This window comes from Choloepus didactylus, chromosome 18 (assembly GCF_015220235.1).
Source record: "Choloepus didactylus isolate mChoDid1 chromosome 18, mChoDid1.pri, whole genome shotgun sequence".
NCBI lineage: Eukaryota > Metazoa > Chordata > Mammalia > Pilosa > Megalonychidae > Choloepus > Choloepus didactylus.
The window spans coordinates 52,381,279-52,408,198 of NC_051324.1; the positions used below are offsets into that span (position 1 = coordinate 52,381,279).

General features: G+C 42.4%; 1 protein-coding gene and 1 long non-coding RNA gene across 2 annotated transcripts; one reads left to right on the plus strand and one right to left on the minus strand.

Moving 5' to 3' along the window:
- The first annotated feature begins 7,071 nt into the window (after nt 1-7,071).
- G6PC1 (glucose-6-phosphatase catalytic subunit 1) lies at nt 7,072-15,848 on the plus strand. Its single transcript, XM_037809796.1, has 5 exons — nt 7,072-7,495; nt 10,141-10,250; nt 11,941-12,046; nt 12,965-13,080; nt 14,268-15,848. The coding sequence occupies exons 1-5, from the start codon at nt 7,260-7,262 to the stop codon at nt 14,777-14,779; spliced, it is 1,080 nt and encodes a 359-aa protein (XP_037665724.1). The 5' UTR covers nt 7,072-7,259; the 3' UTR covers nt 14,780-15,848.
- A 7,204-nt stretch (nt 15,849-23,052) lies between these two features.
- LOC119514177 lies at nt 23,053-26,082 on the minus strand. The gene is made up of 2 exons (XR_005212753.1): nt 24,586-26,082; nt 23,053-23,485 (listed from the first exon to the last, which is right to left on the minus strand). It is a non-coding gene; the product is annotated as an uncharacterized LOC119514177 (long non-coding RNA).
- Nucleotides 26,083-26,920: the final 838 nt, after the last annotated feature.

The following is a 26,920-nucleotide window of genomic DNA, read 5'->3' on the forward strand; positions in this document are numbered from 1 at the left end:
TAATCTACGTAATTTTCCAAGACCAGTCTCTGGCATATGGTATGCCAGAGCATATGGTAATCTCAATGAATGTTACGTGCTATTTAATATTTTATTAATCAGCATCTACCCTGGGATCACTCATGTGGCTGCAGATATCTGGCAGGTTACCTGGGGCTGGATGGTCTAAGAAGGTGTCACTCATGTGTGTGGTGGCTGGGACTAGCTGTCAACTAGGCCACATGTTTACAGTGCTATGTCTCTGGAAGGCTGGCCTGGACTACTTCATGTGGTCCAGGTTTTCAGACACAGTCAAAAGATAGCAAGCCTCAGCGAGTGAATGCTTTTCAAGCCTCTATTTGCATCACATTGCTAATGTCCCCTTAGCCAAGGCAAGTCACAAGGTCAAATTCAGATTCAAAGAATGGAGACACAAATTTCGCCTCTTGATGGGAAGAGAGGGAAAGTCACAAGTCAGAGGGTTGTGTGTCCAGGGATGGGAGGAACTATGGCAGCCATCAAAACATTCTACCACACTAGGCATCAGATATGCCAGCAGAGCTCAGCTGTAGAGGCTGGAGGAGATGCTTTCTTCACCCCCAGGGAGGCTCAGGATAGCAGGAATGGTTAAGACACATGCAAAACAGCTGTAATGCAAGGTTTGAATATGATAAGCCCTAAGATAAGCACAATTCAGTGCTAGGGGAGTTCAGATCAGAGTGAACATTTACAGCCCATTAGGGGTGGGGATCAGGGGACTGGGAAGATTTCATTAGCTTGATCTTGAAGTGTGGGTAGAAACTGGACATGTGGGAATGGGAAGAACGATATTCCAGGTGGAGGTGACAGCAAAGGCATCAAGTCAGAGAAACAGACGTGTGTATGGGAAGCCTCAACTATTCTAGTGTGTGTGTAGCAAGGTTTGCATGAAGAAGAGCTACAGGAGGACACAAGGCTGGAATGATAACCTGGGTTCTGAGAGTGGGAGAACTTGAGTTTGGACTATATTCTGTAGGCAATAGGGAGCCACTGAAGATTTTTCAGGTGGCAAATGAAAATTGTGTTATAAGGAGACTATTTTGCCAGCAAAGTAGGATGGCTTGAGGTGGAGGATATAAAGGAGAATAAGAGATCATTAAATGATGAAGGGACTAATGGGTCTAAATTGAGGGATTGGCAAGGGGGAGTGAGATGGGGAAAATATATGGACAGAACCTGACAAATGACAGCAGATGGGGCAGGAAGGCATTGAGGATGACTCCAAGGTTGCCAGGTTTAGTGCCAGTAGTTTGGCAGATAGGGAGGAGGTTTGTTTACAGAGCAGGAAAGTCTGGAGAAGAAACAGGTCTGGAAGGAACTCATAGATTTGGGAAACACTTGGGACATCCAGCTGATGTCCAACTGGAGTTTGAACATCTTGGACAGACACTCAAGAGAAGCCTTTCATCTCTAAAGTCCGGGGCTTTGCCAAGGACCCAGTCCAGAATAGGGACTCAATAAATACCTCCGGTTTGAATGAGCGATGGCCGAGAAGGAGAAATGAATTTTGGAGTCATGTGCCTGGGTTGCAGCTGCCTAAGAAAAGGGTGAGAAGAGAAAGAGGAAAAGCAGAGCCTCAGCTCGCATCACGCTGACCGTGGGAAGAAAAAGAGATGAAGAGGAGGGCTTGCCAGAGCAACACTGAACACCAGGGAGGGTGAGGGTTTCACAGTGGTTAACTGCCCGAGTGTCAGATGTGGTCAAAAGATTAAGGAGGAAGGAGGATGAGAAGAGGTGAACCAGTCAGCAGATCTGACAAGGAGAAGGTTGCGGGTAACGTCCCAGTAGAGCAGAGGAGGCTGAGTTCACACGGGGCTGAGGAGGGGGAGATGGGCATTCCGTTCTCTGAATTTCAATGTTGGAGACGCCCCTTGGACTTACGTGGCTCCAGAGCCACCCTCTCTTTCCGTTTCAAAACCTACTAAAGTGAAGAAACTCTTAAAAAGAAAATAAACACTGCCTTTCGCTTCTGCCACGAAGGCTCCGCAGACGCACGCTCAACTCTCCCAGCCGTTCTCCCCCTCTCTGGGGCCTGCTGGCGGGAGATCAGGCACTGCTGGGACTCGTGTCCAGGGAGACAGCTGTTTTCTTCTTGCTGTGTTTTCTTAGCTCAGAATAGCTTCAGGGCCCCTCCAGGCCTGGGACCTCACTGCTTTAATGATAGCTCTGGACCTTACCTCTTCCTCCCTCTCTGCATCATGGTCCTCATTTGGGACCTCTCCAAAGGGGTGAGGTGGGCATTACGAGATTCCAGACTACTCATTTCCTAATTATCTCCCCCAGCTGGCTCCAGAAGGGGACTGCGGTAATAGCTGACTGTACGACATGGGCGTTTTAGTTGGGATGAAGTTTCCCTGGGTGACTCAAGAAAAGATCAAGTGCAGATCTAGGGGAAAAAAAAAAAAGAAGAGGGCAAAGAAGAGGATGGAAGAGATGCTCCCCAATCTGGCTCTTGGCTGGATGTCAGGCTCTATGTTTGGGAGCTAACTTTCACTCAAGAATAGTGGGGGGTTTCTGTGACTTCCGGGGTACCTCAAGTCTGGACTGGTTTCTGGAGGTGCTGGTGTTTAGGTGTCCCCTGGGTGGGTGGAAACTGACTCTTCATCAATTCAACAATGCTCTTTTGAACTCTGATTTTTTTTAACCATATGAATGCATTACTTTTGAAGAATTTTTAATTAAAAAAATATGACATTTATCTTTTTCTTCTGGCAATAATTAATCATTTACTTTTGTTAGATAATTAAAAATCAGGCCACGTCGCACTTGAGCTACTTTGAAAGGAGCAGCACAGACTCAGAGAATGTTCAGGTTGAAACGAGGATGAAGCTTACTGGGTTTTACTTTATAACTGAAGAAAGTAAAGCTCAGGGCACTCCAGTGACTTGGCCAAGGTTGTACAGCTCTTTAATCTTCCTATTTATTCTCTCTCTCTTTTTAAAATCCTGGTGATGGCAGTGAGAGAGGGGTAATTTCCTGGACTGGCTGCTGGAGGTCTGGGAGCATTTCTGAGAACCTTCTAAGGGAAAACAAAGTACTCCTTCTTCCTTCTGCCCCAAATCTCCACCCCAGTCCCATCCCCCTCCCATGCTAAGGATTTGTCCAGGTCTGAGCTACTGCAGTGGATGACTTGGTTTCCCTTCCTTACTTCTTTAGCTGTTCTCAATTCTTCCAAAGAATCTGGATTGAAGCAAGGAGGGATGACAGGCTTGGGCTAGATCCTTCGCTCAAGTCTCACTTCCCTTGTGTCCTCAAACAACCCTTCTTTGCCTCTGGGGGAACAGACCAAGACAAAGGAAAAATGAGTTTTTTTCCTAATTATCCTCACCACTATTGCAAAGGCTGCCTTCGCCTGCTTCGGCTTCTGCAGTGTGTCATCAACAAACTTCTTAACTCCCAGAAGGTTGGAATTTGACAACAAGAATGTTTCCTAACTGCTAGGGTGGTTGGCCTCACCAAAGCGTTGGTGGAGAAGGGAGAATCACCTGTTGTCTGTGAGGGACGTGGTTACCACTAATGGAAAGAGAATATTCTCTGGAGGGAACAATGGCTACTTTTTGGGGGGTAGAGGGTGAGGCGGTGGGAGGAGGGGAAGAAGGTCAGTCTATGGTTCCCATAAAGGCTCTGATGAGTCATCTGATTTGGGTAGAAGGCAGTCAGTCCCCAGGGTGGCAGAGGGAAGGTAGCGAACAGAGAGTTCTTAACTGTTTACAATCAAGCAAATGACTTTCAGGTATTTTTCTGTGGACAGAGTGTCCAGACCATCCTAGACGGCTGAGACACGCTCTGTGCTTCCCCAGCCTGGTCACCAAATGCACAGTTCAAGGTCCTGAAGCTGAACTTTCTCACCATGCCAGAGATAAGTCAGCCCTTTTCACTGGCTGACAATGATTAATCCACCTCTCCCGTCACCTGTGTTTTCCCAACATGTTTTTGTGGACAATGAACTGGGTCACTCGCTTAGTAGGTGACAGCAGTTTATCTAGCCAGTTTCTACTATCTATCACGAAACACACCCCCATTCATCTCTCAAGAAAAAAAAGCACTGCCCCCCACCGCCAATTTTTTTTTAAACTGCAGTTTTGCAGATTTGACTATAATCCTTCAGAGAAGTCTCTCCTGCTGCTCAGACAAAGACCCAGATTGAAGCTAGGTTATTGCATTCCTGTGACAACGTGCAGACATGACCCAGCTTAGTGATAACAAGTGAGCAAAAGTAATAGAACCCAGAGTCTCATTCGGAATAGAGGATTCAGCTACAGGTAAACTCAGAATTTCTCTTTGGTAATAAATGCAGTTTTTTTTTAAGAGTTATTTGAAAAATTATGGCTCCTTCCCCTCTTTGCTTTCCCATTGGCAAATAAACTTGTTTGAATAAATGAGTCAATCTTGCTGTAGAATTAAGTGCCAGGACCCTGGACCAGCTGCCCTTATTTAACGACAGACCAGACTGTACTTTCTGGCACTTTCTCTTCATGTTCTTCCCAAACCAAGATCCCGAAGCCTCTGAATTTCTGTTTGTGGAGAAGAGTGTCTGAGTGTGCCCTGGTAGCTTACCTGACAAAGAGGTACCCAAATAATTTTTCACCCTAATTGCTCCCCAGACTCAGCTGGTCATTTCCCCAGAGGACATTGAGTCATGAATCGCCTCAACCGAGAACAAAATAATAGGGAGCTCGCTGGCATTTGTACAAATGAAACTCAGTTTCAATCCAAGGGTCCCCTGATTTACATAGTTGTGTAAGTGTCTGGCCTCCCTTCCCCACTAGAATTTCAAGGTCTTGGAGGACTACTGTGATTTAACTTTGAATTCCTCAGAAAGCCAAGCACGGTGCTTGGCTTAGTAAATGTTTGTCGAATTAAACTGAGAAAGTTCTTGAGAGGGAAGATGACCTGTGTTAGAGGGCAATGGTGGAATCCCCTCTTCTGGAGACAGTTCTTTAAATGGGTGCATTCTCAGCAAAACCTCCACCAGCCCCAATGTTTCATCTATAATATTCATCTCCAATATCCACAAGACCTTTGAGGATCTGATAATGCTACAATTTCTCTCTTCAGTCAGTTTTCTAGCAGGTTCAGATCCTTTGGGGCCTCACCTCATGATAAAAATTTGCTGGAGGAAGCAGAAAGGGGCTGGCAGGGAGCGAGGTGGAGATGGGCACATAGTCTTTTTTTTTTTTTTTAATTCAGTTTTATTGAAATATATTCACAAACCATACAGTCATCCATGGTATACAATCAACTGTTCACAGTATGATCATATAGTTATGCGTTCATCACCACAATCTATTTCTGAACATTTTCCTTACATCAGAAAGAATCAGAATAAGAATAAAAAATAAAAGTGAAAAGAGAATACCCAAACCATCACCCCATCCCACCCTATTTGTCATTTAGTTTTTACTCCCATTTTTCTACTGATTTTTTTTCAATTTTTTAACTTTGTTTATCAAAAAATTAAAAACAAACAGGCAAACAACAACCAAAAAAACCCCACAACATTTCAAACAAAGCAATGGATTAAGGAAAACAAATAACCTAAAATAACTACTTTGCTTCCAATATGTTCCTACCATACCCCAAGAAAGGGCACATAGTCTCTTGATGTCAGACACACTTGCTGTGACCAAGAGGGCCCCCTGTCTGACGGTGGCCTGCCAGAGAGACTCCCCCATTGCCGCTATGGGATATCAGCTCCATCACAACCCCTTAGCAACACAAGCATTCTGCCTGAGGTTCCCCCAAAAGATAAGTCTCTCCCTTTGCTCCCCATAAACAGAGCACATGATGAAAACCTGGCCAACTCAGACCCTGGCTCCTGGTAACCCCGTGGAGACCCAAAGAGTGACCTTTGGACATTTGCCAAGAGGATCTGCCCTATTTGCTCTCAATGCTCAGGCCATAGAAACTCCAGTGTCCAGGGATGCCCACAGGAATTACTCAATACTTTCCAGGAAGACTTATAAGGGGACAGGGAAGGGGCTGACTACATGTGACCCATCAGTCCTGGTAATGTGGAAGCCTTCCGCCGCCACACGCACACAACATTGCCAAGCACATGCTTCCTTTGCAGCCCACCCACCACCACACCTACCACCTTTACCTGCACTGCAGTTTTCTTCCCACTAGGCTTATCCTTGAAAATACACCAGTTTGTCCCCTGATTCACTCCCCTGCTCCCAAAAGAGTCCCAGGAGTCCCAGATATGAGGTTTTGGCCCCTCTGCCACTTGCAAGCTGGTTTCTGCAGATGGGCAGGCAGCATGGTCTCTTTATTTTTGGCATTTGTTATTTTTATTTATTCCTTATCTGCATTCATAACTATATTAATACTGTATTGACATCCTGGTGTCAATAGTTAAGACTATTCGTATCCAAGTACAATCAAAAGGAAACTTAACATGCAGAAGCATTTTCTTAAAAATGACTAAAAATTTCAAGTTCTTCTCCTCAAGTCCCCAGTTGATTGCTGGAGTTCTTATCTGGAACCACACATTCATATTGTTTTGCATGGATGGACAGTCATTCTGTTGCCTAAATCTATTGCTAAAAACCCAAAGGTCTTAATTTTTAGGAAATCAAATGAATTAATCAGTGCATTGCATTCTAAGATGATTATTTTCTGGCCCTAAGAGATATGAGGTGGATACTGGATCTGCAAAACCAGAAGCATTTCCTAGACCTGAATGCAGTTAAGGAAGGACCAGCAGGGTGATAGTACAACAGAACTTAATATATATTGAAATTAACAACTTGAAACTTGAATAGCTGGAGCACAGGGCCTTCATCAAGACTTTCTCTCTTTGTCCTTAAATAAGTGTAGCTGCAGACTTAGGAAATCAGACACCTTTGCAGGAACCATGGTGGATTTAGACTCTGCCCTGTGTCTCTGGCCTGGTTTAGGAGACCAGGGGGCAACCCCTTGCCCAGTCTAGCAGCATGTCAAAGTTAATAATTGGCCCTGCTGACTACATGGCAGATCAGGCTGTTTTTGTGTGCCTGTTTCTCTATTTTACGTAAATTGCCCTGAACGTTTGCATCAACCTACTGGTAATGCACCTTTGATCAATAGATTTTAGACAAAAGTGGTTTTTGAGTCCAAAGATCAGGGCTGGGTTGACCTGCAGACTGGATACAGGGTGTATAAAACAGGGGCAAGGCGCAGGCTGATAGCAGAGCAATCACCACCAAGCCTGAAACAACACAAGGGCTCAGTCTACGGCTTCCAGAGGTGCCAAGGGAATGAGGATGGAGGAAGGAATGAATGCTCTCCATGATTTTGGGATCCAGTCAACGCGCTACCTTCAGGTGAATTACAAGGACTCCCAGGACTGGTTCATCTTGGTGACCATCATCGCAGACCTCAGGAATGCCTTCTACATCCTCTTTCCCATCTGGTTCCATCTTCGAGAAACTGTGGGCATCAAACTTCTCTGGGTAGCTGTGATTGGAGACTGGCTCAACCTCGTCTTTAAATGGTGAGTAAGAACCAGAGGAGAGCGGCAAGGGAAGAGGTTGACTTTCCCTCTGGAAATGACCGTTCACGGGAAGCTACTCCTCCAAGACGTTGGGTCATCTACATAAAGAGGGAAGGCACAGTCAGCCCTGTCAGTGAGTTGAAAACACAGTAAAGCCTATTTCATATGGATTACAGGGGTGGAAATCCAGTTGTACTTAGTGAAAAGTCTGAATTACAGGCTTTAAGCAAAGAAATAGTTTCATTACTTTGAAGGAGAGTAGGTACCATAAAGATGGCACAGGGCAGAGTCTAAATCCACCACGGTTCCTGCAAAGGTGCTGATGTATAAGAAAGGAAAAACATAGATAATTCAAAAACTTGTGTGGAGTGGTGAAAAGTAATCCAGAGAACTGGCCTCCTGCCCTTGTCCTGCCACCAACCAGCTCTATGTCCTTGGCAAGTCACATCAACTCTCCAAGAAATTCTGTTTTATAATCTGTAAACTAGGTTATCTCTGGGACTTAACGATAATCACAGTTAACATTTATCAAGTATTTAGTATGTGCCAGGCCCTGTGCTAAGTGCTTGTCTGTGGGTAGTTATTATCATTTTATAGATGACAAGAGCCAGGCACTGAGTTAAGGAACTAGACCAACTTGGTTAGTAAGTGGCCAAACCAGGATGTGAGCCCCAGCAGTATGGCTTCAACAGCAGTGCCCTCTAGAACTTTGTTTTCCTATATAACTACTTGTTAAATCATACTTTGAAAGATATTACCTTTTTGCATATATGTTATATTTCACAATAAGGAAATAACCAAAACTGTGGAACTGTAACCCATAACATTCTTTGAAATTTGCTTTCCAACTACTTATTAAATTGCACTTGGAAATTTATCACTTCCTTGTATATATGTTATATTCTACAATTTTAAAAATATGATTTAAAAAAAGGAGAAGAACTGTATTATACCCAAGTACTGATAAACCAGCTGTTTGGGAAAAAAAGCTCCAGTTTTAGACTTGGCTGATTTCCATGGTGTAAATATCCCCACTATGGTCATTTTTTGAGCTACTGATAGTTCCAGTGAGCAGAATTCCTGAATCTTTAACAGTTGGTTCCTGCCAGCCAGCGCCAGCCGACCCCAGCACACCACTGGGTTGGCCTCTGTCTTCCTATCTAGAAAATGAAGGGATTGGACCAGCTGCCCTCTAAGACCTTTGCCATCCCTAAAACTATCTATGGCTACTGTCAGGTGATTCTTAAGATCTTTTCTAGTGCTATAAATCCTTGGCCACAAACAATAAGAGTCCTTTGGAGTAGGAAAAAAATTGCTATAAGCTCAGAAGCCAAAAGTACATTGATGGGATTCATGAAACTGCTGTTGAAAAACCTTCTAAATTTTGCCTGAAAATTCCTTTTCTTCAGCAGCGTGACCTTAAAAAGTCAAAACAGTGAAGGTTATTCAAAACATCTGAACTCAATTAAAGATCCCTGAATCCTGTGTGTGGATTTTCAGAGTTTGTAGAGGTCGGAGGTGGTGACTGTCCCTGAATTAGATGAGAACTCACCCTTCCACCACTGAGGGGTAAAGGAAGGGTGACTGGCCTTTGACACCTCATTTCCACAGTGAAAAACACATCTGGGACTTTTAAAGGAAAAAGTGGTTTGCCTGAGATATTCAGTTTCAGAGCAGAGCGGATACAGCATCTGAAGCCACGTTCCTCCTTAAGGAGAGCCATTCTGATGGGGATGGGAGGCTGTGTCTCCAGTGTGGGGGCTTTTCCTCAGGGCTGGGGTGCAATCTGTGGTGTCTGAAGAAATTCAGGACTCCCTAAGAACCGAAGAAAGAGAGGAGAAAGCCCTTATGTTTTAGTTTCCTAGGCTGCTCCAAGAAATTAGCACACTTACAGTTGTGAGGACATGAAAATGTCTAAATTAAGGCATCATCGAGTGATGCTTTCTTCCCAAAGACTGGCTGCCAGCCATCCTTGACTCCACTGTCACACGGCCAGGCACATGGCATGTCTCCTGGTCTCTTCCTTCTGTTCTGGATTCTGTTTCAGGTTCTTGTTAACTGTGGCATCTCTCTCTTTTTCTCTCTCTCTCTCTGTCTCCCCACCCCTGTATTCATTCCATTTGTAAAGGAGTCCAGTAATAGGGTTAAGTCATCCTGAATGAGGTAGGTCACACCTTAACTGAAGTAGCCTGAAAAGTCCAACTTACAGTGGGTTTACACCCACAGGAATACATCAGCTCTAAGAACATGTGTTTCTGGGGGTATATACAGTTTCAAACCACCACACCCTGGTATATACAAAGTCCAAGAGGCAAACTGCAATTCTGTGTCTCTAGACATCCTTTCAGAACAAATCTTCCTTGGGGTTAAAAAAAAAATCACAGAGCTGCCGTTTATGTGTATATGTACGTTTGCATAGGTAATACATTCAAATGTTTCCAAAATTCGAAAGACATATAAATGATATATTGTAAAAAGTCTTTCTCCCACACCTCTCCTTAAGCACCCAGTTCCGCCTCCTGGAGGCAATCAGTGCTACCAGTTTTCAGTCAGGATCATGTGGATCTTTCCCCAGGCTACTCTCTCTTCTCGGCTTTGGGCAAAGGAGTCTATTCAGCAACTCCATTCGTTCTGCTTTTCTGCAGGATTCTCTTTGGACAGCGCCCATACTGGTGGGTTCTAGACACCGACTACTACAGCAACACCTCCGTGCCGCTGATAAAGCAGTTTCCGGTCACCTGTGAGACCGGGCCAGGTCAGAGGCCCACCCCCCTGTGTCTTGATGTCCCCTGGAGACAGAGAAGCTGGGTGTACCTTGCTCATTGTAGACACCTGTTAATATCTGTTGTAGATGAAGCTGGCCTTGAGGGCCCACAGGGAGAGCTTTGAGCTTTTGTCATGGTCTTCAATTTGGTATGACACCATTTTAACTCCTTTCAGCGAGGCCTTCCTGCATGGCCATGTCGTGGCTACTTTGGAAATCTGCTTGATATTTCCAGAACTTAAAGTGCTAGTGCCAGGGAGGCAAGGACACCTCCCTACCCCAGGCAAGGGGCTTGTGAGAGCAACTGTGCCATGGCCCTTTGTCCAGGGGAGGGAAAGCAGAAGAGGCTGAGCCCTTGACTGTCCTGTGCAGTGGCCTGGCCCAGCGGGTGTGTCCTCCTGAGCTGACCACCCAGTCCTACTCCCTGCCTGCATTTTATTAACTACAGCCATACGAGTATTGATAAGTCAAATGACAGATTTAATTTTGCAGCAATAGGAGTATCCACCCCCTTCCCTCACCCCCAGGTCTCATGCTAGCATCCCTTCCTTGGGGACACCATCCCTGACTCCCAGACTAGGGCTTGTCTCTTAGTTATTTGCTCTCACAGAACCATTCGTTTGCTTCTGAACATATGCACTCATTCAGCTGTTATCAAGCACCTACAAAGGGCCGGACACGGTCCTAGGTGTTTGGGTCCATCAGTGACCAAAACAGACAAAGATCCCTGTCCTCAGGGAGCTAAGATTCAAATGGGGGCGGGTGTGTGTGTGTGTGTGTGTGTGTGTGTGTGTGTGTGTATGTGTGTGTGGCAATATTAAAAAAATCATAATAAATAAAGTTTATAGGATATTAGAAGATGATAAGTTCTATGCAAAAAGAAACAGAAAAAAAGGAAAACCTCTACCTGTGGGTTTCCCTGGAAAGCAGACTCAGAGATGGGCATGCGGGAGGTTAGCATACTCTCAGAAGCAACCTTGTGGAAGGGGAAGGACAGAAGCCAGACTGGGCAGAAGTCCAGCTGTGATTCAGTCTCAGCCAAGCCCACCTGGGGACCTCTGAAGCTGGGGAGGCTCTGCATAGTTGCCCTGAGTTGGAGTAAGGGAGCCAAGCCTTTGTATCCCCATACGGACCAGTTATTGGGTGTGCCCCCTCACCCACAGCAACCTTGATCCAGGTGGCTGTCTTCAGCAAAGGGCAATTCCTGGAGACGGCTGAGAGCGGATGGAGTTGGCCAGCAAATCTCTGGGGGAAGAGCTGTCTGGCCAGAGAGAAGAGCAATGCAAAGGTCCTGGGGTGGGAGCATGCCTGGTATGTTAAAGGAGGGCAGTGAGGCCACGGTGACCAGAGCAGAGTCAGCAAGGAGAGAGTAGAAGGGAGGTAACAGGGAGCAGATCCGCTTGCAATTATACATCCAGTGCTCTGATTATTTCTGTAATCTCTAGATTGTATATAACTACAAGTGTGGGGATCTTGTCTGGTTTTGCTCACCACTGTACCCCCAGAGCCTAGCACAGTGCTGGATGCAAAGTACAAGCTCAACAGATACTTGTTAAATAAATGGATTAATGGATAAAAGAATGGATGGCAGACTGGGTGGATGGATGGTTGGCTGGATGGAAGGGTGGAAGTGTGATGGATGGATGGAGAGATAGTCCATCATCTCTTTCCTGCCCTTTAGGGAGTCCTTCCGGCCATGCCATGGGTACAGCAGGAGTGTACTATGTGATGGTCACTTCCACCCTCTCTATCTTTCGGGGGAAAAAGAAGCCAACCTACAGATTTCGGTAAGGGCTCACCACCAGGGTGTGGGAAGTGGAGGGCACCAGGTGACTTTTTCTGTAGCTGGCACACCCCATGCTTGTCCTCACAGTCTCCCAGCCCATTTCTACACCTTGAGTTGATACTGATAAGTGTCATGACTGAGGGTGAATATTAGAATCACAGTATGTTAGAGTCACAAGGGACCTGCATCCCTTATTTTATAGATAAGGAAACGAGGCCTAATGAGGTAAAGGGACTTCTCAAGATCTAGCAGTGAGTTAGTGGCAGGACTTAACTAAAACCCCTCATCTCTGTACCAACCATATGCTCGCCCCATCCAGGCTAAAAATAAGCAGAGGAACTGACTACAGGAAACTTTGGGGATGCAGCCGCCATGCAAATCTTTAACTATCAAACAGATAAAATAGGGATGTTAAAATTCACCATACACGGACAGATGAGTAGAAAAATGGGGACAAAAATTAAATGAAAAATAGGATGGGATGGGGGATGGGATGCCTTAGGTGTTCTTTTTTACTTTTATTTTTATTCTTATTTTTATTTTTTTGGAGTAATGAAAATGTTCAAAATTGATTGTGGTGATGAATGAATGCATGACTATATGATGGTATTATGAACAACTGATTGCACGCTGTGGATAATTGTATGGTACGTGAAAATATCCCAATAAAACTAAATTTTTTAAAATAAAAAAAAGTAGTCCAATGAGAAACCAACCCAACTTATCCTTGTAATAATATTTTAAAAATTCACTATATACAAGAATTCACCCTTGCCACAGGCTATCTCTGAGCTTTTGAGTTGGGGCTTCAATTTACTAAAATTCCACTCTCCTGGCAGCTAAACTGGCCAGGCGCCAACATTCCCGTCGAGGAAGTTTCTACATCTGGGTTCTGTTATGGTTGCATCTTCTGTTACAGGTGCTTGAATGTCATTTTGTGGTTGGGATTCTGGGCCGTGCAGCTGAACGTCTGTCTGTCCCGAATCTACCTGGCTGCCCATTTTCCCCATCAGGTTGTTGCTGGAGTCCTGTCAGGTATCAATTGCTTGAGTCCCTCTCCCTGCCCCCCACTTTCCCCTTTCCTCCCCAATAAGGACAAAATCCTATAGCATTCCCCCCATGTTCTGTTGTAATCAAAGCTCTTAGCATTTTAGTGGGTTGAAGTCAAGGGTGGGCAATTTGAAATGACTAATTTCTATAGGAATGCCCAGATTTACACAATTGAGAGTGTTCCAGAAAGATTGCCACAGATCTAATTAACTTAACCAATTGAGTTAGCACGAAATTGCTAAGTTTTTTACATTCTTTATTTCTTACTGATCTTCAATTGGAAGTGGCCTCTAATTTTGTTTTAAGGGAATCTACCAAATTTAACAAATTGATACTGATGTTCTAGAAAAGCTCTTTAATATGTTCATTTGTGAACCCAATAGGATACTCACAATTGGTCTCTTTTTTAGGTTCAGTTTTGAATAACTGTGTTTTCTCAGATCCAGTTCATAAAGTGCAGAAAATATTTAGATTAAGTGTAAAAGTTTCTCTAATTTGTGGGAGGCACTGGGATATAAGACCTCAGGGAAATTAGGGGATTGCTTTCCCCAGAGTTCAGTAAGAGCAAATAGGGGAGCTATCAAAGATGAGTTGAGAACAACAAAGATAATGGTCTCATGGTAACCACGAAAGTCACACTGCATTTAGTTCTGGGTTGCGTGTTGGAAGAAGGGCCTTGAAGCCATGTCTCATGAAAGACCCAGGAATATTTAGCTAAGAGAAGAGAATGACTCTCTTCAAGTGTGTTAGGGAGGGATTAGATTCACAATTTATTAACTCCTGCAGAAAGAACTAAGAGCAATAGATGGCAATGAAGGGGGAAAGATTTCGGCACAGCACAAGGAAGAACATTTTAGCAATCAAATTCATTCAAAGATGAAATGGGCTGCCTTAGGGGGAGTGAGCTCTCCACCTCCGAGGGTTTTCAAGTAGAGACAGGAAACTTGTATGTGGTGGGAGGATGTGTGAGAATGACCCTTCTATCTGAAAGAGTCTAGAACTGAGGACAAGGTGGAGTTGGCACATGGGAATAAACCAGGTGACCCCCCAATCCGGTGTGTGTGATTTAGTTCTACAGGATGGATGGCCCTCTGCTCCAAACCCACCTCTAGCTGAAGGTCCAGAGTCTGCCCTAGTTCTCACAATGACACTCCATTCTTTCTTCTGCTCAGGCATTGCTGTTGCTGAAACTTTCCGGCACATTCAGAGCATCTACAATGCCAGTCTCAAGAAATATTTTCTCATTACCTTCTTCCTGTTCAGCTTCGCTATTGGATTTTACCTGCTTCTAAAAGAGCTGGGTGTAGACCTCCTGTGGACTCTGGAGAAAGCCAAGAGGTGGTGTGAGCGGCCAGAATGGGTCCACATTGACACCACACCCTTTGCCAGCCTCCTCAAGAACCTGGGGACCCTCTTTGGCCTGGGGCTGGCTCTCAACTCCAGTATGTACAGGGAGAGCTGCAAGGGCAAGCTCAGCAAGTGGCTCCCCTTCCGCCTCAGCTGCATCGTGGCTTCCCTCATCCTCCTCCATCTCTTTGACTCCTTGAGACCTCCATCCCAAATCGAGCTGATCTTCTATGCCCTGTCTTTCTGCAAGAGCGCAGCCGTGCCCCTGGCATCCGTCAGTCTCATCCCCTACTGCCTCGCCCGGTTCCTGGGCCAGCCAGACAAGAAGTCTCTGTAAGGATGTGGAGTCTTCAGTGTTTAAAGTAAATGACTTGTGGCAGGGATTGAGAGGGCTCAGCCCATTTTGAGGCTGCAAATGCTAGAGAGTCACCTCAGGAGATCTACTTCTTTTGCAATTCTAATTCTGTTAGGTGATGTTTTTTGAAAAGCTAGGGAGACTATTTGAGAATGCCTGGCTGTTAGAATTTAGGTCAATTCTGGATTTTTCCCTGAAGACTTACTTGTTCGTCTTCTGTCAGATATATAAAAGCATGATTTCCAGCTCGCAATCTCAGACTGAGGATCCCAACTGAAAATTTTCTACCCGTACTCCTCCTGACCAAGAAAAGGAGAAAAGAGCTGTGGATTTGATAGGGAAAGAAGGAGGGATTAAGGAGGATTTTTAAGTATCTTGCATATCATGCAGATTATATGCCAAGCAACATCTAAATGGTTTCAATTTACATTTGAATTTTTAGGTAAGGCACTCTCAATAATGGAGAAACAACTTAAAGTGTAACTAATAGGTGGTCAATGGGGGCAATTCTGCTTCTTACTCTTATTTTTCTATTATACGTGCATGGTCATTGTATTTGCCTGGGTTTCTAAATGGCAGCAGTGACTTAGATATTGTACTAGGTCAGAACCTTCAGACATAGGTGGCTTCTCCTCTACCACACCAGACCTCCCTTCTTAGCCTCTCTGCTTTCCCCCCAAATTTCCCCTGGCTCCACACCCACTCTGCTGGATCCTCTCATTCCTAAAGGACAACTCAGAGATGGTGCTTTTGAATGTCTCATTCAAGCTTTGATATCTTGGGCAAAATGGCAAGGTCAGGAAACAGGATTCCTTTCTCCAGAAGGTCACTCCAATGTTACTTTTGATTCCTGGCGGTTAAATACGACTCCTTTCTATGTATCAAGCCAACCAAGAACACATTTTAGAGGAAAGCCAACTCCTTGCTATTCTTCAATCGCAGCTGATTTGCAGAATATGTCCTCAAAAAAAAAAAAAAGGTTGAAGCCTATTTATTTGATAGTCCTTGTTTTTGCTACTAATTACACAATGTACTATAAATTATAATTCATGCCAACCATCCTAGTCATAACATCTTTGAAAATAAAAATAAATATGTGCAGTATTTTATTAAAACAACATTTTATTTAAGAATGACGTCTTGGTGATTTCTATACTTGAGATGTACCAGGATCTGAAGCTAAATTTCTAGCTCTTTTCCTATTTCCCTAAACAAATAATCATTTGGGTTTTCTTGTACCTACTCCTCCCTTTTGCAGAAAGAAGGTGCTCTGTCTTGTGTTGGCCAGGAATCTTAATGGGTTGGGGAGACTTATAATATGTCCACAGGGGCACAGGTAAGGTTGAGCACAATATCGGCACAGAACCAGAAAGATCCAGAGGTGGCCAAGATTGGAAATATAAATTACCACAGGTCAGCATGAGTTGCTCTATGGGATCAAGCTGCAATTTGAGGACAGTCAGGGTCATTACCAAACTAAGAAATCAGAGAAACTAAGTCATAGCAGCAGAACATGGCTGAGTAGATTCTAGAATCTGGTAATCCAGCACAAGCAAGGTTTTGAGTAGTAAAAAACATCTGAACCGGGCAAGTCATACAACCAAGGGATGCTCAAAGGAGCTTTTTGCAGGTTTCTCTGCTGAATGATTTATTTCCTTTTGGGTTCAGAGTCCCACATCCAAAGGCCTTGACTCAGCAGCACACCCCCAGATCTCCTGATAGTGAGATCTGTTAATTCACTTAAGAACTTTGGGATGTGTATATTTAGGGAAGGTAGAGTCCTCCTATGGGATTTGGGTTCTTCAGGGGCAGGAAGAGGCCCCTCAATGACTAATGATCCCACTAAAGGACTCGGGAAATTGTCTTGATCTATCTGAATTGAACCCCTCTGCTTATCCTTTATGATCCTTTCTCTCAGGGACCGAGTCCAGGTTCCTGGCAATAGGATTATGGCAGAAAGCAAACAGCATGTTTCCCTCCCCCTGCCAGTCTGTGAGGTTGATGAGGACACATAATAACAGATAAAATTTGCTGAGTGCTTAGGATATATCTGGCTCCATTCTTTTCACTTTATTCATTTACGCAATTGATTCACTTAATTCTCCCAACATCCCCGTGAGGTGATTACAAATTTCTCCTCCTATGATACACGAAGAGGCTTGGAGGGTTTAGGTATCTTGCCCTGAATGGTGGAGCCAGTTTAAGAGCCAGGCAGTCTGATTCCAGAGTCCATACCTCCCCCACCTCCACACACCCACGGATGCCAATAAGACAGGTAGCTGTTTCAAACCATCCTTCAGATACCAGATATAACTTAATTCAGGCCAGGGAGGATTTGATTTCTTTTGGCCGAAACCCGTTGTAAAATTTGGAGTGGTCCTCTCAGTAAGCTAGTATTAGTTTCTAAGTATGAACATACCATATTTCAAAGGTAATTTCATAAAATAACCATTAGAACAGTCACCACCATGTAAGTTTAACAGCAGTGTCTAAAACAACTTTAGCTCTTTTCTTTCTTCTTTTCTTTCAAGAATGACTTAACTGCAGTAATTTTTTTAAATAATGGACTTATTGGGATATAGCTCACATAACATAAAAGTCACCATTTCAAGTGTGTAATTCAGTGGTTTTCAGCATATTCACAATTCTACAACCATCACTACAATCAATTTTAGAACATATGCATGAGAAGTCACCCCCATTTCACCCCAACCCAATTTGCCCTTCAAAACCACAGTCTACTTTCTGTCTCCATAGATTTGTCTATTCTGGACATTTGATATAAATGGGACTCTTACAATATGAGGCCTTTTGTGTCTGACTTCTTTAATGCTAAAAAACTTAGCATAACGTTTTTGAGGTTCATCCATGTTGTAGCAAGTATTAGTGCTTCATTTCTGTTTATAGCTGAATAACACATGTATGGATATACCATATTTTATTTATCTGTTCATCAGTTGATAAACACATTGGGGCTGTTTCCACTTTGAGTTATTATAAATAATGCTGTTACGAATGTTCGTGTACAGTTTTTGTGTAGACATATGTTTTCATTTCTCCTGAGTATATACACTCTGGGTGGAATTGCTGAATCATATGGTAACCTTATGTTTAACTTTTACAGGAACAGCCAGACTGTTTTCCCAAAGGTTTAATTTAAGGAAAAGTTTTACAGTGTTTTGGTTTTGTCATCTGTTTTGTTTTCCTAGGATTATATCCTGTTTCATAAATAACTTTGCCTACTTTTTTGCTTTGGAAGAGTTTTAAAGCAAGATTTTGTGTGATTTTATATTATGAAATGTCAGTGGACTCCTCCTACTTTTGTTGGCAGCAGCTTTTGTTGTTGCAGTACTCATTCCAAGAGAACTTCATTTGAAGACAAGTCTGAACAGTCAAAGTTCCAGCCCTAATCAATTGGTTGTTTGTAACCTGTTAAAATTTGCTGACTCGCCTTCTGAAAACCATTCCTTTAGCTGACGAGTTATTAATATTTATTGAGTTCACTCTGTAGCACTTGCTAATCCAGGACTGATGCCTTTAAGGCCCATATGTGTAAATAAAATAGGACAATGTAATTTGCATCCAAGAGGTTTTCAAGACCCTCTTGAGAATGGAAAACATTCTGGCCAAATAGCCTTCTGTTGATGGTGTTAAGGGAAGAATCAAGTAGAAATGGTGCCAAGAAGCAGTCAACAAAAGACACCTTCATCAGAGAACCAAGGATCTAATTCAGCTGGAAGAGAACAAAGCCATCATCTCATCTAGTGATGGACAACCTGAAGACCACAGTCTAATTTTAGAGTCAATGATTAAAAAGCTGCATCTGAGTTGCAGCTTCTCAGAAAAAAAACTGACACATATTTTATTGTTCCTGAATTAGCCCTTATTCAAAAAAGTTGCTCACTATCAATTCTACTCAAAAATTTTTTCATTTCATAGACATGCAAATTAAGGCATAGAGAGGTAAAAGCCTCATCTAAGTCACAGAACTAGCCTCATCCCCAAGGTCTCCTAGTTCTTAGAGAGTTTCTCCCCCCTGCCAGTCTCTTGCATCTATTCAGGCTGGTGAGACAGGAGTAGAAGGCAAATGTAAACAGTAGTGCCAGCTTATTTGAACCAGATAAAACTGCAGCTAGATGTAATCCTGTTCTGAGGTAGCCTGTTCCTAATTATGCCATGTGCTCCTCTCTTCCCTTGCTTTCATAAATCTCTCCAGGGCTGCAGTGTAACTGCAACAGGGAACACCTTGGTGCTGTTATGGTTTTTCTTTGTTTTTTGTTTTTCTTTTTTTTCTTTTAGTGTGAGGTTAGTTTTCCAGCCAGCAAAATTTCCACACTTTCTTCTGTGCCATCTTCTTGCTTTCTTCTTTTGCTCTTCTCATGCTATCAAGTACCAACGTCATTGCCTTCAGGCTCAACTCAACAAGAACGTTTGAAGGATGGTAGGACTCCTCTCACTTCGTGCCATTGGAGAATCGGGGATTCCAGCCCTTTATTATCTGTGCTGCTTTCTCTCCTCCATCCCCTCCATTGTTAACTGGTGTTGGACTTCTTGAAGCATGCCATCCAAACTTCATCTTTTCATCTCCCTCTTTCACTCTAATCTCCTCCCTCAAGCCCAGCCTGTGGCTGGCGCTCCCACTGACCCCTACTTGATCCACCCCAACCAGAAACTCAAATCAGCCTTTTGAAGCTGTGATTTGGCTTAATTGTTTTGACAGCCCAAGTGGCATAAACCACTTTTCTTTATTAGGTTATGTCTTTAGACTGCCAGTGCCCTCCTTACAAGTCCATCTCCCCCCCTACACACAGTGACTGCCATGGAAACACCACGGAAATCCCTGCACCAAAGCCTCAAAAGAGCTTTGCTTTGGGCGCTTTGCGTGAGGACCCTTACTCCTTCCTAACAGGTATCAGAGTCAATTCAGAAAAAGCTGATGCAGCAGCCCCAGTGTTTGATCTGACTCTCTGAGCTTCATCAACGGGCTCACTAGTTACAGTGTTGTGGAAACGTTATCTCCAGAACTATGCCCCTTTTCCTTTTCCACCTAGAGTGCTGTGCACTGCTACAAGATATGCTTCTAGAAACTTCCAAATGGCTGGTAACCCCAAACATAATGACTCAGCCAGACTGACCAGTTGATTCCTTGAGTGAGGGAGTAGCTGAACTCAAACTCATTTTAAGAAAAATAAAAGACCTGGGAAGAGTTCTGCCCCTTTTGGCTTTTTTTACTTGGATGACTTCAAGATTGCCTCTTGGTCATAGGTTTTCTTTGGGAATACCTACAACTACAATGCTCAATCCTATGCTAATGAATAATCCTAACACTCTCTTCAGGGAGAGATTAATTAGGGGAAAAGAATTTAAGGAGGGGAAAGAAAGTGTTGGAGAAGAGCTTGGCATGAACTGGGAAAAGTCTGGAATGGAAACAAATCCTCCCTCAAGTTTTATTTTGGATTGAGCCCATGGGAAGCTGAGGGCAGAGGGGATGAAGGTGGAATGTTCGACTCTCTTTGCAAATAGAGGATAGTCTCACACCGTTGCTCAAGTACCATTATCTCCACACAAAATATCTAATAAACCTGTGGTTCTCAATTTGGGGGAGAACCTGGGTGGCATTTGGCAATGTCTGGAGACATTTTTGGTCATGTCAACAGGGGTTGGGGGAGTGGAGGCCAGGGATGCAGCTAAATATCTTCCAATGCATAGGACAGCCCCCCACAACACAGAATTAAGCAGCCCCAAATGTCAATCGTGCCGAGATCAAGAAACCCTGGGGTAAATCAACGAGTTGTCTCTATCACAGTTTACTTGAAAAAATGTTCTGCCAGAGACTGTTTTTCAAACTCGACATCAGAGAACTGCTTGTGTAAATGGTTGATTCTGGTTTGCCTGGCAGCCCCTCTTCTGGTCTGTCTGAAATGGGAGATTTATTGCTCTGAATTCTAAAAATCTTTCCCTCCAACCAGATCTACTTGTTAAAGCAACCCAGTCATTGCATCTGAGTTCATATAAGTAAAGCCACTCTTGGCTCCAACCTTTGCGTAGTTTCTGAAGTTAGTGTGTTCTTAGGACTCCAGAGATGTGATTCTCATTAACTACAGGATAAAACGTGTCAGACTGAGTCTTAGCAGAAGAGTTAAAGTGAGATGGTGGGGGTGGGGGGTGCAGCTGGCAGAGAGCCACCTATTGTAAAAGTTTGGTGGACAAACTGCTCCCCCTCCCAGTCCCCTAAAGGCTCAGGATGTTCCTAAGATTGTTGTTAAATCACCAGGGAGAGGAATTAGTCAAACAAAACACATTCCTTAGATAAACAAAGAACATAGTTAAAACAGACTCTGCATAACTCAATGCCCACTGAACTTGGATTTGACTTCTTCAGAGAAGATAGAAGAGTTGAGATATTTCTTGATGTCTCCTTGCTACAAAAAAAAAAAAAAAAAAAAAAAAAATCAATGTTCGAACTTCTGTTTTAATTTCTGTTAATAGCCCATGAGAAAAAGAAATCCTCATCTGATCATGCCTTACTGTCCAAGATGATGTTGAGAAAGAAAAATAATTCCAGGCCAATTACCTTTCAGAGGATACTGTTTAGGTAAGAATTCACTAAAAAAAAGATGATTTTAAATGCTGTGTCAACTTTAAGTAATAATAGTTCATTCCAGTGAACATATTGCCTTGCTTTCTAGTTGTTAAATAATAACTCACTCCCAAGATATGTTATTAACAAGAATACGCTATCTACCTCCTAAACTTTACCACAAATATCTACTCATCTCCTTCCTGTCATGTACAGTTTCTGATTTAATGTCTTCTTAATTTTTCCATCTGACTGTCTGGTTTCCTATCCTGAAGATTTTTGTTACTCTTAGGTTCGAAGTTTTAGAAAAATGAAAATGAAACAAGAGTCTGCTGTAGGCCTGGTACCCTCATAGTAATTAAAGAGTCAGGGTTACTTTTTTCGTAAATGTTTCTTTGTCTCTGATTTATTTTGACTCCTGAAATCCAATTTCCTCCCCTTTCCCCTTTGTTGGTGAGCCCTAGGCAATGTCTGGGGATTGAAATGCCAAGGACAGTGGACAGATTCCAAGCAGGTTTTAATACCAGCATATTTTCTCTGCAGCTCTCCAATCCTTCCTTGGTCTCGCCACAATTCTAGAGCAAAGAGTTCTGATGCTAAAGTTCACGTTCCCCATGCCTTGGGGCACAAGAAGTCTTTTTGCTGCACAACAGATCCCATTGGTTGATAGATACTATGACTGTTGCCTATTTTACGTGCTCAAATAGCTGTTTTAGGTTCAAAATGGTTGCACCTAGAATATATTGTAGTAGATATTGTAACTCACAAGCAACTTTACAGAAAAAGCATCAAAAATGAACTCAAAGGACACTTTTTTTCCCCTCAAAATTCACTCCCAAACTTTGTTTTTTTGTAACACACATACATTTTACATAATTGTAACATTTCCATTTGGTTTCCTTTGTCACTTAAAATAATTTAACCTACACATTCCCAACGGCTGCATTCTTGTCACTTTAAACAGTTTAATGGTGTTTCCCTATATTACTATACCATAATTTTGCTGAGCTATTCCCTTATTCGGCATTTGGATTATTTTCAGTTCTTCACTCTATAAATAGAAGCACCATGAACATCTTTGCACAAATTACATTTTTTCCCTTTTGGGTTATTTCCTTGGGGTATATTCCCAAAACTGGTATTACTGGGTCAAAGGTTTGAAAAGTTACATAGCTCTCATTACCCACTGCCAGAATATTCTCTAGGCAGTCTGTGGTACAACTGAGCATTTCAAATGTTTAACCAGGTTTCCCACGATAGAAAATAAGATATAAAATAAACCTCTCCATGTCTTATTCTTCCATGATATTCGGTGGGGAAGGGAGTTATAAAATTTCAAAACAGAAGAGAAAATAAAAGTTGGAAAATCACTCTTACTGCAGCCAGAGACAAGCTCTTTTAAGCTAACTTGATAGAATGTGACCCTACCAGTGCTGGAATGAAATATCTGCACTGCAGGTAGAATAGAAAAAGACATCTAAAGTCCTGTGAAGTAATGTCAGCTGATGAGAACTGAGACTGAGCTAGTTGTATGGGGAATTTGAAGCCTGGAAATAGCAAGTGATGGGAAAGACTCCTTAGGGAGGCTGGGGAGGGAGGTAGAAAGTAAAAAGAAAGGATGCACGTTCTTCATTGTTGCCGGGGGCAACGCAGAAATTAAGATTAGAGACAAAAATATCTTTGAGAGACTGGGAGCAGGGGACACGCCGCCTGTTGGGTGAGTGTGTGAGTCCCATTTCCAAGACCCTTATTTATTATGCTTTTAGGGTAGAGTAATGCTTTACTGTGCACGTAGACATTTTCCCATGGTTGTTTACATCAGTCTGCAAATGGCTCTTATCTTAATCTCAAGGACAATAACAGAAAACGGTCCTTCAGCCACAGTCTCACATCCGGGCATACTTTAACGAGGTGTGCCTTGACAGTGTTCTGTCTTGGCAGCAGCCCAGTGTTCTAGGCCCCCACCTCAAGCATGCAGGAAGGAGAGGAGAAACATCAGGCCCTGTTTCCCACATGTCCCCCTTTTTGTTTTCTTATTGCAGACATGATGGCTGGGATTGCAGGTTTCTCAGTTAAATCAGAGACTGCTTGTCTTGTGCATCGGAGGACTAGACATAAACATAAAAGACAAATTAATATTATAAAGACACTTCCTAACATTTCACTACTTAAGCTTTTAACCCATGGTGAAGGATAGCTGTTGTATTCCATCAGCAATGCTCTGAAAGATTTTAGACGAGGATAAAACTTGGAGATTTGCTTGTTGAATTGCATGAACATCAGCTTGTAACTGGGAAATATCAATAGATAACTTTTCATTATGTCCCATTAAATGTTTTTTTTATTTTATCCAGCTTACTGCCAAAGAATTGTATTCATGTGGAGTTATGCAAAAGGTGGTTATATTTCAATCACATGTTAATTGTATTCTATGCCTTAGATCTTCTATTTTTTTTTTTTCCCCCCGAGTAAGAGAACAGCATTTTCTAAGTCAAGCAAATGCTGGTTAACTTCTTTATCAATTTTCGGCTGTTCTCCCCAAGCTTTACTAGCGTTCTCATGCCATGTTTGTACAAAGTGTGCCATCTATACCGATTGATGAAGCGTGGTGCTGGCTACAGCAGCAGCAGTGATTATTGCTATTAAACCTATAATAAATGCAATTACTATACCTAGAAATCTTTTTACTTTATGTAACAGTTTATTTAATAATGTTAATAGTATATGCATATTAGGAGATGATTTTCAGGGCCTTTCCTGAGTCACTGGTATCCAGAGGCCCTTTCGTCTTTGTAGGATAATTAAAGTAAGATTGCTGTTACTTAAGGTTTTATTTGCACAAGAATATAATGCACAAGTGGCATTAGCATTACAAGAAACTTCCTTAGAACTCATGTTAAGAGAGAGATTACCTATCCAAAACACATATGGGTCTCTAACACAAGCTTGCACACTAAAGTGTTTGAACTTAATCAAGTTTAAAGTGTAATTATTTTTATGGGAACATGTTCCATTCCATATTTTAATATACTGTAGAGCCATTGGAATCTTCCAAATAGATGTTTGAGGGGCAAAATTATTTTAAAAAGGCCATGGTGGGACCATTCCCATACCATGGCATATTATAGGTTTTCTGGCTTCTGTTTGCATGCTATTAGTATCATTTAGAAGGGATGCCAAATTATGCATATGAATTTTCCATCTTAACTGTTCATGTGCCGAGCAGGACTCGTTTCAGCCACTGCAGTTCTGCACTGCGAACCCCTTAGGGGACCAGTCAGTTACAATTCCATAGGAACCATTAAGCAGTATCACACCATTAGTCCCTCGACAAGTTTCCCAATGTATACTCATTAAGTCTGGAGAGCAATACTTTGGCGCTTGGCAGACAGGATGCTGTGGAGTTCCATCGTTTATACTACTATTATGTTGGTATGCAAAACTCTGACCTGTCAACAAATATAACATAGAATGAGAGACATTTCCATGCTTTGGAATCATTGAAAGCCATGCTTGTTGTTCAAAAGACAAACATTTTTTCCCATGTCCCAAACATAGCGGTAAATGTAAGAAGGCCAAAGTAGAATTATACTGAGTGACTTCCTCTTTAGGATGTTCTGGTAGCCTGTCATCCTCCGGGCCAGGAAGCCATGCTGTATCATTGAGATAAATAAGAGGGGCTGGATCATTCCATTTCCATTTCACAGGCCGTAATAGAGGAAGATTGGGGATATATGCCCAATATGCATAATTATGAGCATGGGCATTTACTAAAGGAGGCATACTTACAGTAGTGGTTATAATAGCAAATAAAGCTATCACCAGATTAGAGGCGGTGAACCGCTGATGCTCCTGTTGTACCAGCCATTCAGCCTGTTGGCACAAATTTTTAATTTTGTCCCTATGTAGGAGGAGAAGCCTCAGTGGTGGCTGGCATTGGTCCGATGCGAATCATTTTCAGCAAGAGGCCCTCCATTTGCATCACCAGAGGTTTTATGTCCCACATGAACTTTCTCTTTTTCCCGCTCATGGTACGGTTTTAAGTGTTGAGTGGGCACCCAAATAGGAGTTTGATCTTCACCTGGAGAGACACAAGCAAACCCTCGCCCCCATGTTAACAATTTTCCTATTGTCCACTGCCCTGTCACAGGGTCCTTCCACCACACAGGAGGACTTTTAGTAAAAATATATTTGGACATAGTAGGAGGGCTGAAGAAATGTTTTTCTGCAGGAGGGCCATCAAGTTTCTCATAAAAATTTAAATAATTCAAGGTAAACAAAACACACGGGAGAGACGGACCGCAGGAGTGATTTTATCCATACTCTCATCTCCCCCTTTTTGTTTTTGTAAATTTTTTTTAATGTTTTGCTACAAAATGTAAAGTTGATGAGGTTTGGAATAGCATTTAAGTGCATCCTATTTAGATCATTGGAAATGACATTTTACAAAATGAATTTTATTTTTGAATTAAGATTTTAATAATTTTACTGTAGTGATATAAAAAATTACTGTTAATTTACAAAATATTTATTGAACTGTAGTTGATTACACCAGTAGGTTGAAGAAATTCAGTGTTTTAATAGTCACTCTAATCTAATTTTCTATTTTGCAAAGCATTGTTTTGTTATTAGAATAACAGAAAGAATGTGAAATAGTTGAGGAAATTTATTTTTATTGCTCACTATGTCATCATACAAAGAATAAAGAAGCAGATCTTTTTTTTTTTTTTTTTTTTTTAAACAACCTACCTATCAAGATGAATTTATACATCTCTTTGCTAAGCAATACTAGTGTTGCTAATATTGTATATTATCAATTGAATGACATAAAAGACTATAACCCACTGAGGGCAGAGCCTGAAATCTGGAAATCTGAAATCTCCACATACAGCTCTAAGCTGCCACCGCCAAGCGATGGGAACTTGCCCATGAGGGGCAACCTACTTGAGTTCCTGCTTAGACTCTCCAGTCCCCTGGCCTTTAATTGGCTTATCTGAGGGGCGAGAACACAGGCGACTCTGCTTCACGTCAATAGCCATTGCTTTGCTGTAGAGAACTCCAATGGCCAAAAATTTCAGTGACTCAAAAAAGTTCCAGAAATAATAATTGTTAGGATAAGGTCAGAAAAGGCTTGGGGGATTGCCAGGTGGCAAGAGTCTACCATAACACATTAAAAAATTTTAATCCCCCCAGATCAGAGATTCTTGCTGATGCCTGGTGCCCATACTATACATACTACTTTCAGATGAACAGATGATGTAATTTAAGAGGCAAACTAGATTCCATGTTATGTGTGCCATAGCAAATTTTTGGGGAAAATTAAGAGAGAATAGGGGTTTAGAATAGGGATTGGGAAACAATGGCTCCCAGCCCAAATCTAGCAGCCACCAGCTTTTTTTTTTATTTTTTTTTTTTATTTTTTTTTTATTTTTAAATCATCATTTTATTGAGATATATTCACATACCACGCAGTCATACAAAAACAAATTGTACTTTCGATTGTTTACAGTACCATTACATAGTTGTACATTCATCACCTAAAT

Bases quoted from the DNA above. Each gene is read 5' to 3' on its own strand.
- G6PC1 (XM_037809796.1), top strand. From the start codon at position 7,260: ATGAGGATGGAGGAAGGAATGAATGCTCTCCATGATTTTGGGATCCAG. The intron at 7,496-10,140 runs GTGAGTAAGAAC...GCTTTTCTGCAG, and splicing joins CTCAACCTCGTCTTTAAATG to GATTCTCTTTGGACAGCGCC. The intron at 10,251-11,940 runs GTCAGAGGCCCA...CCTGCCCTTTAG, and splicing joins CACCTGTGAGACCGGGCCAG to GGAGTCCTTCCGGCCATGCC.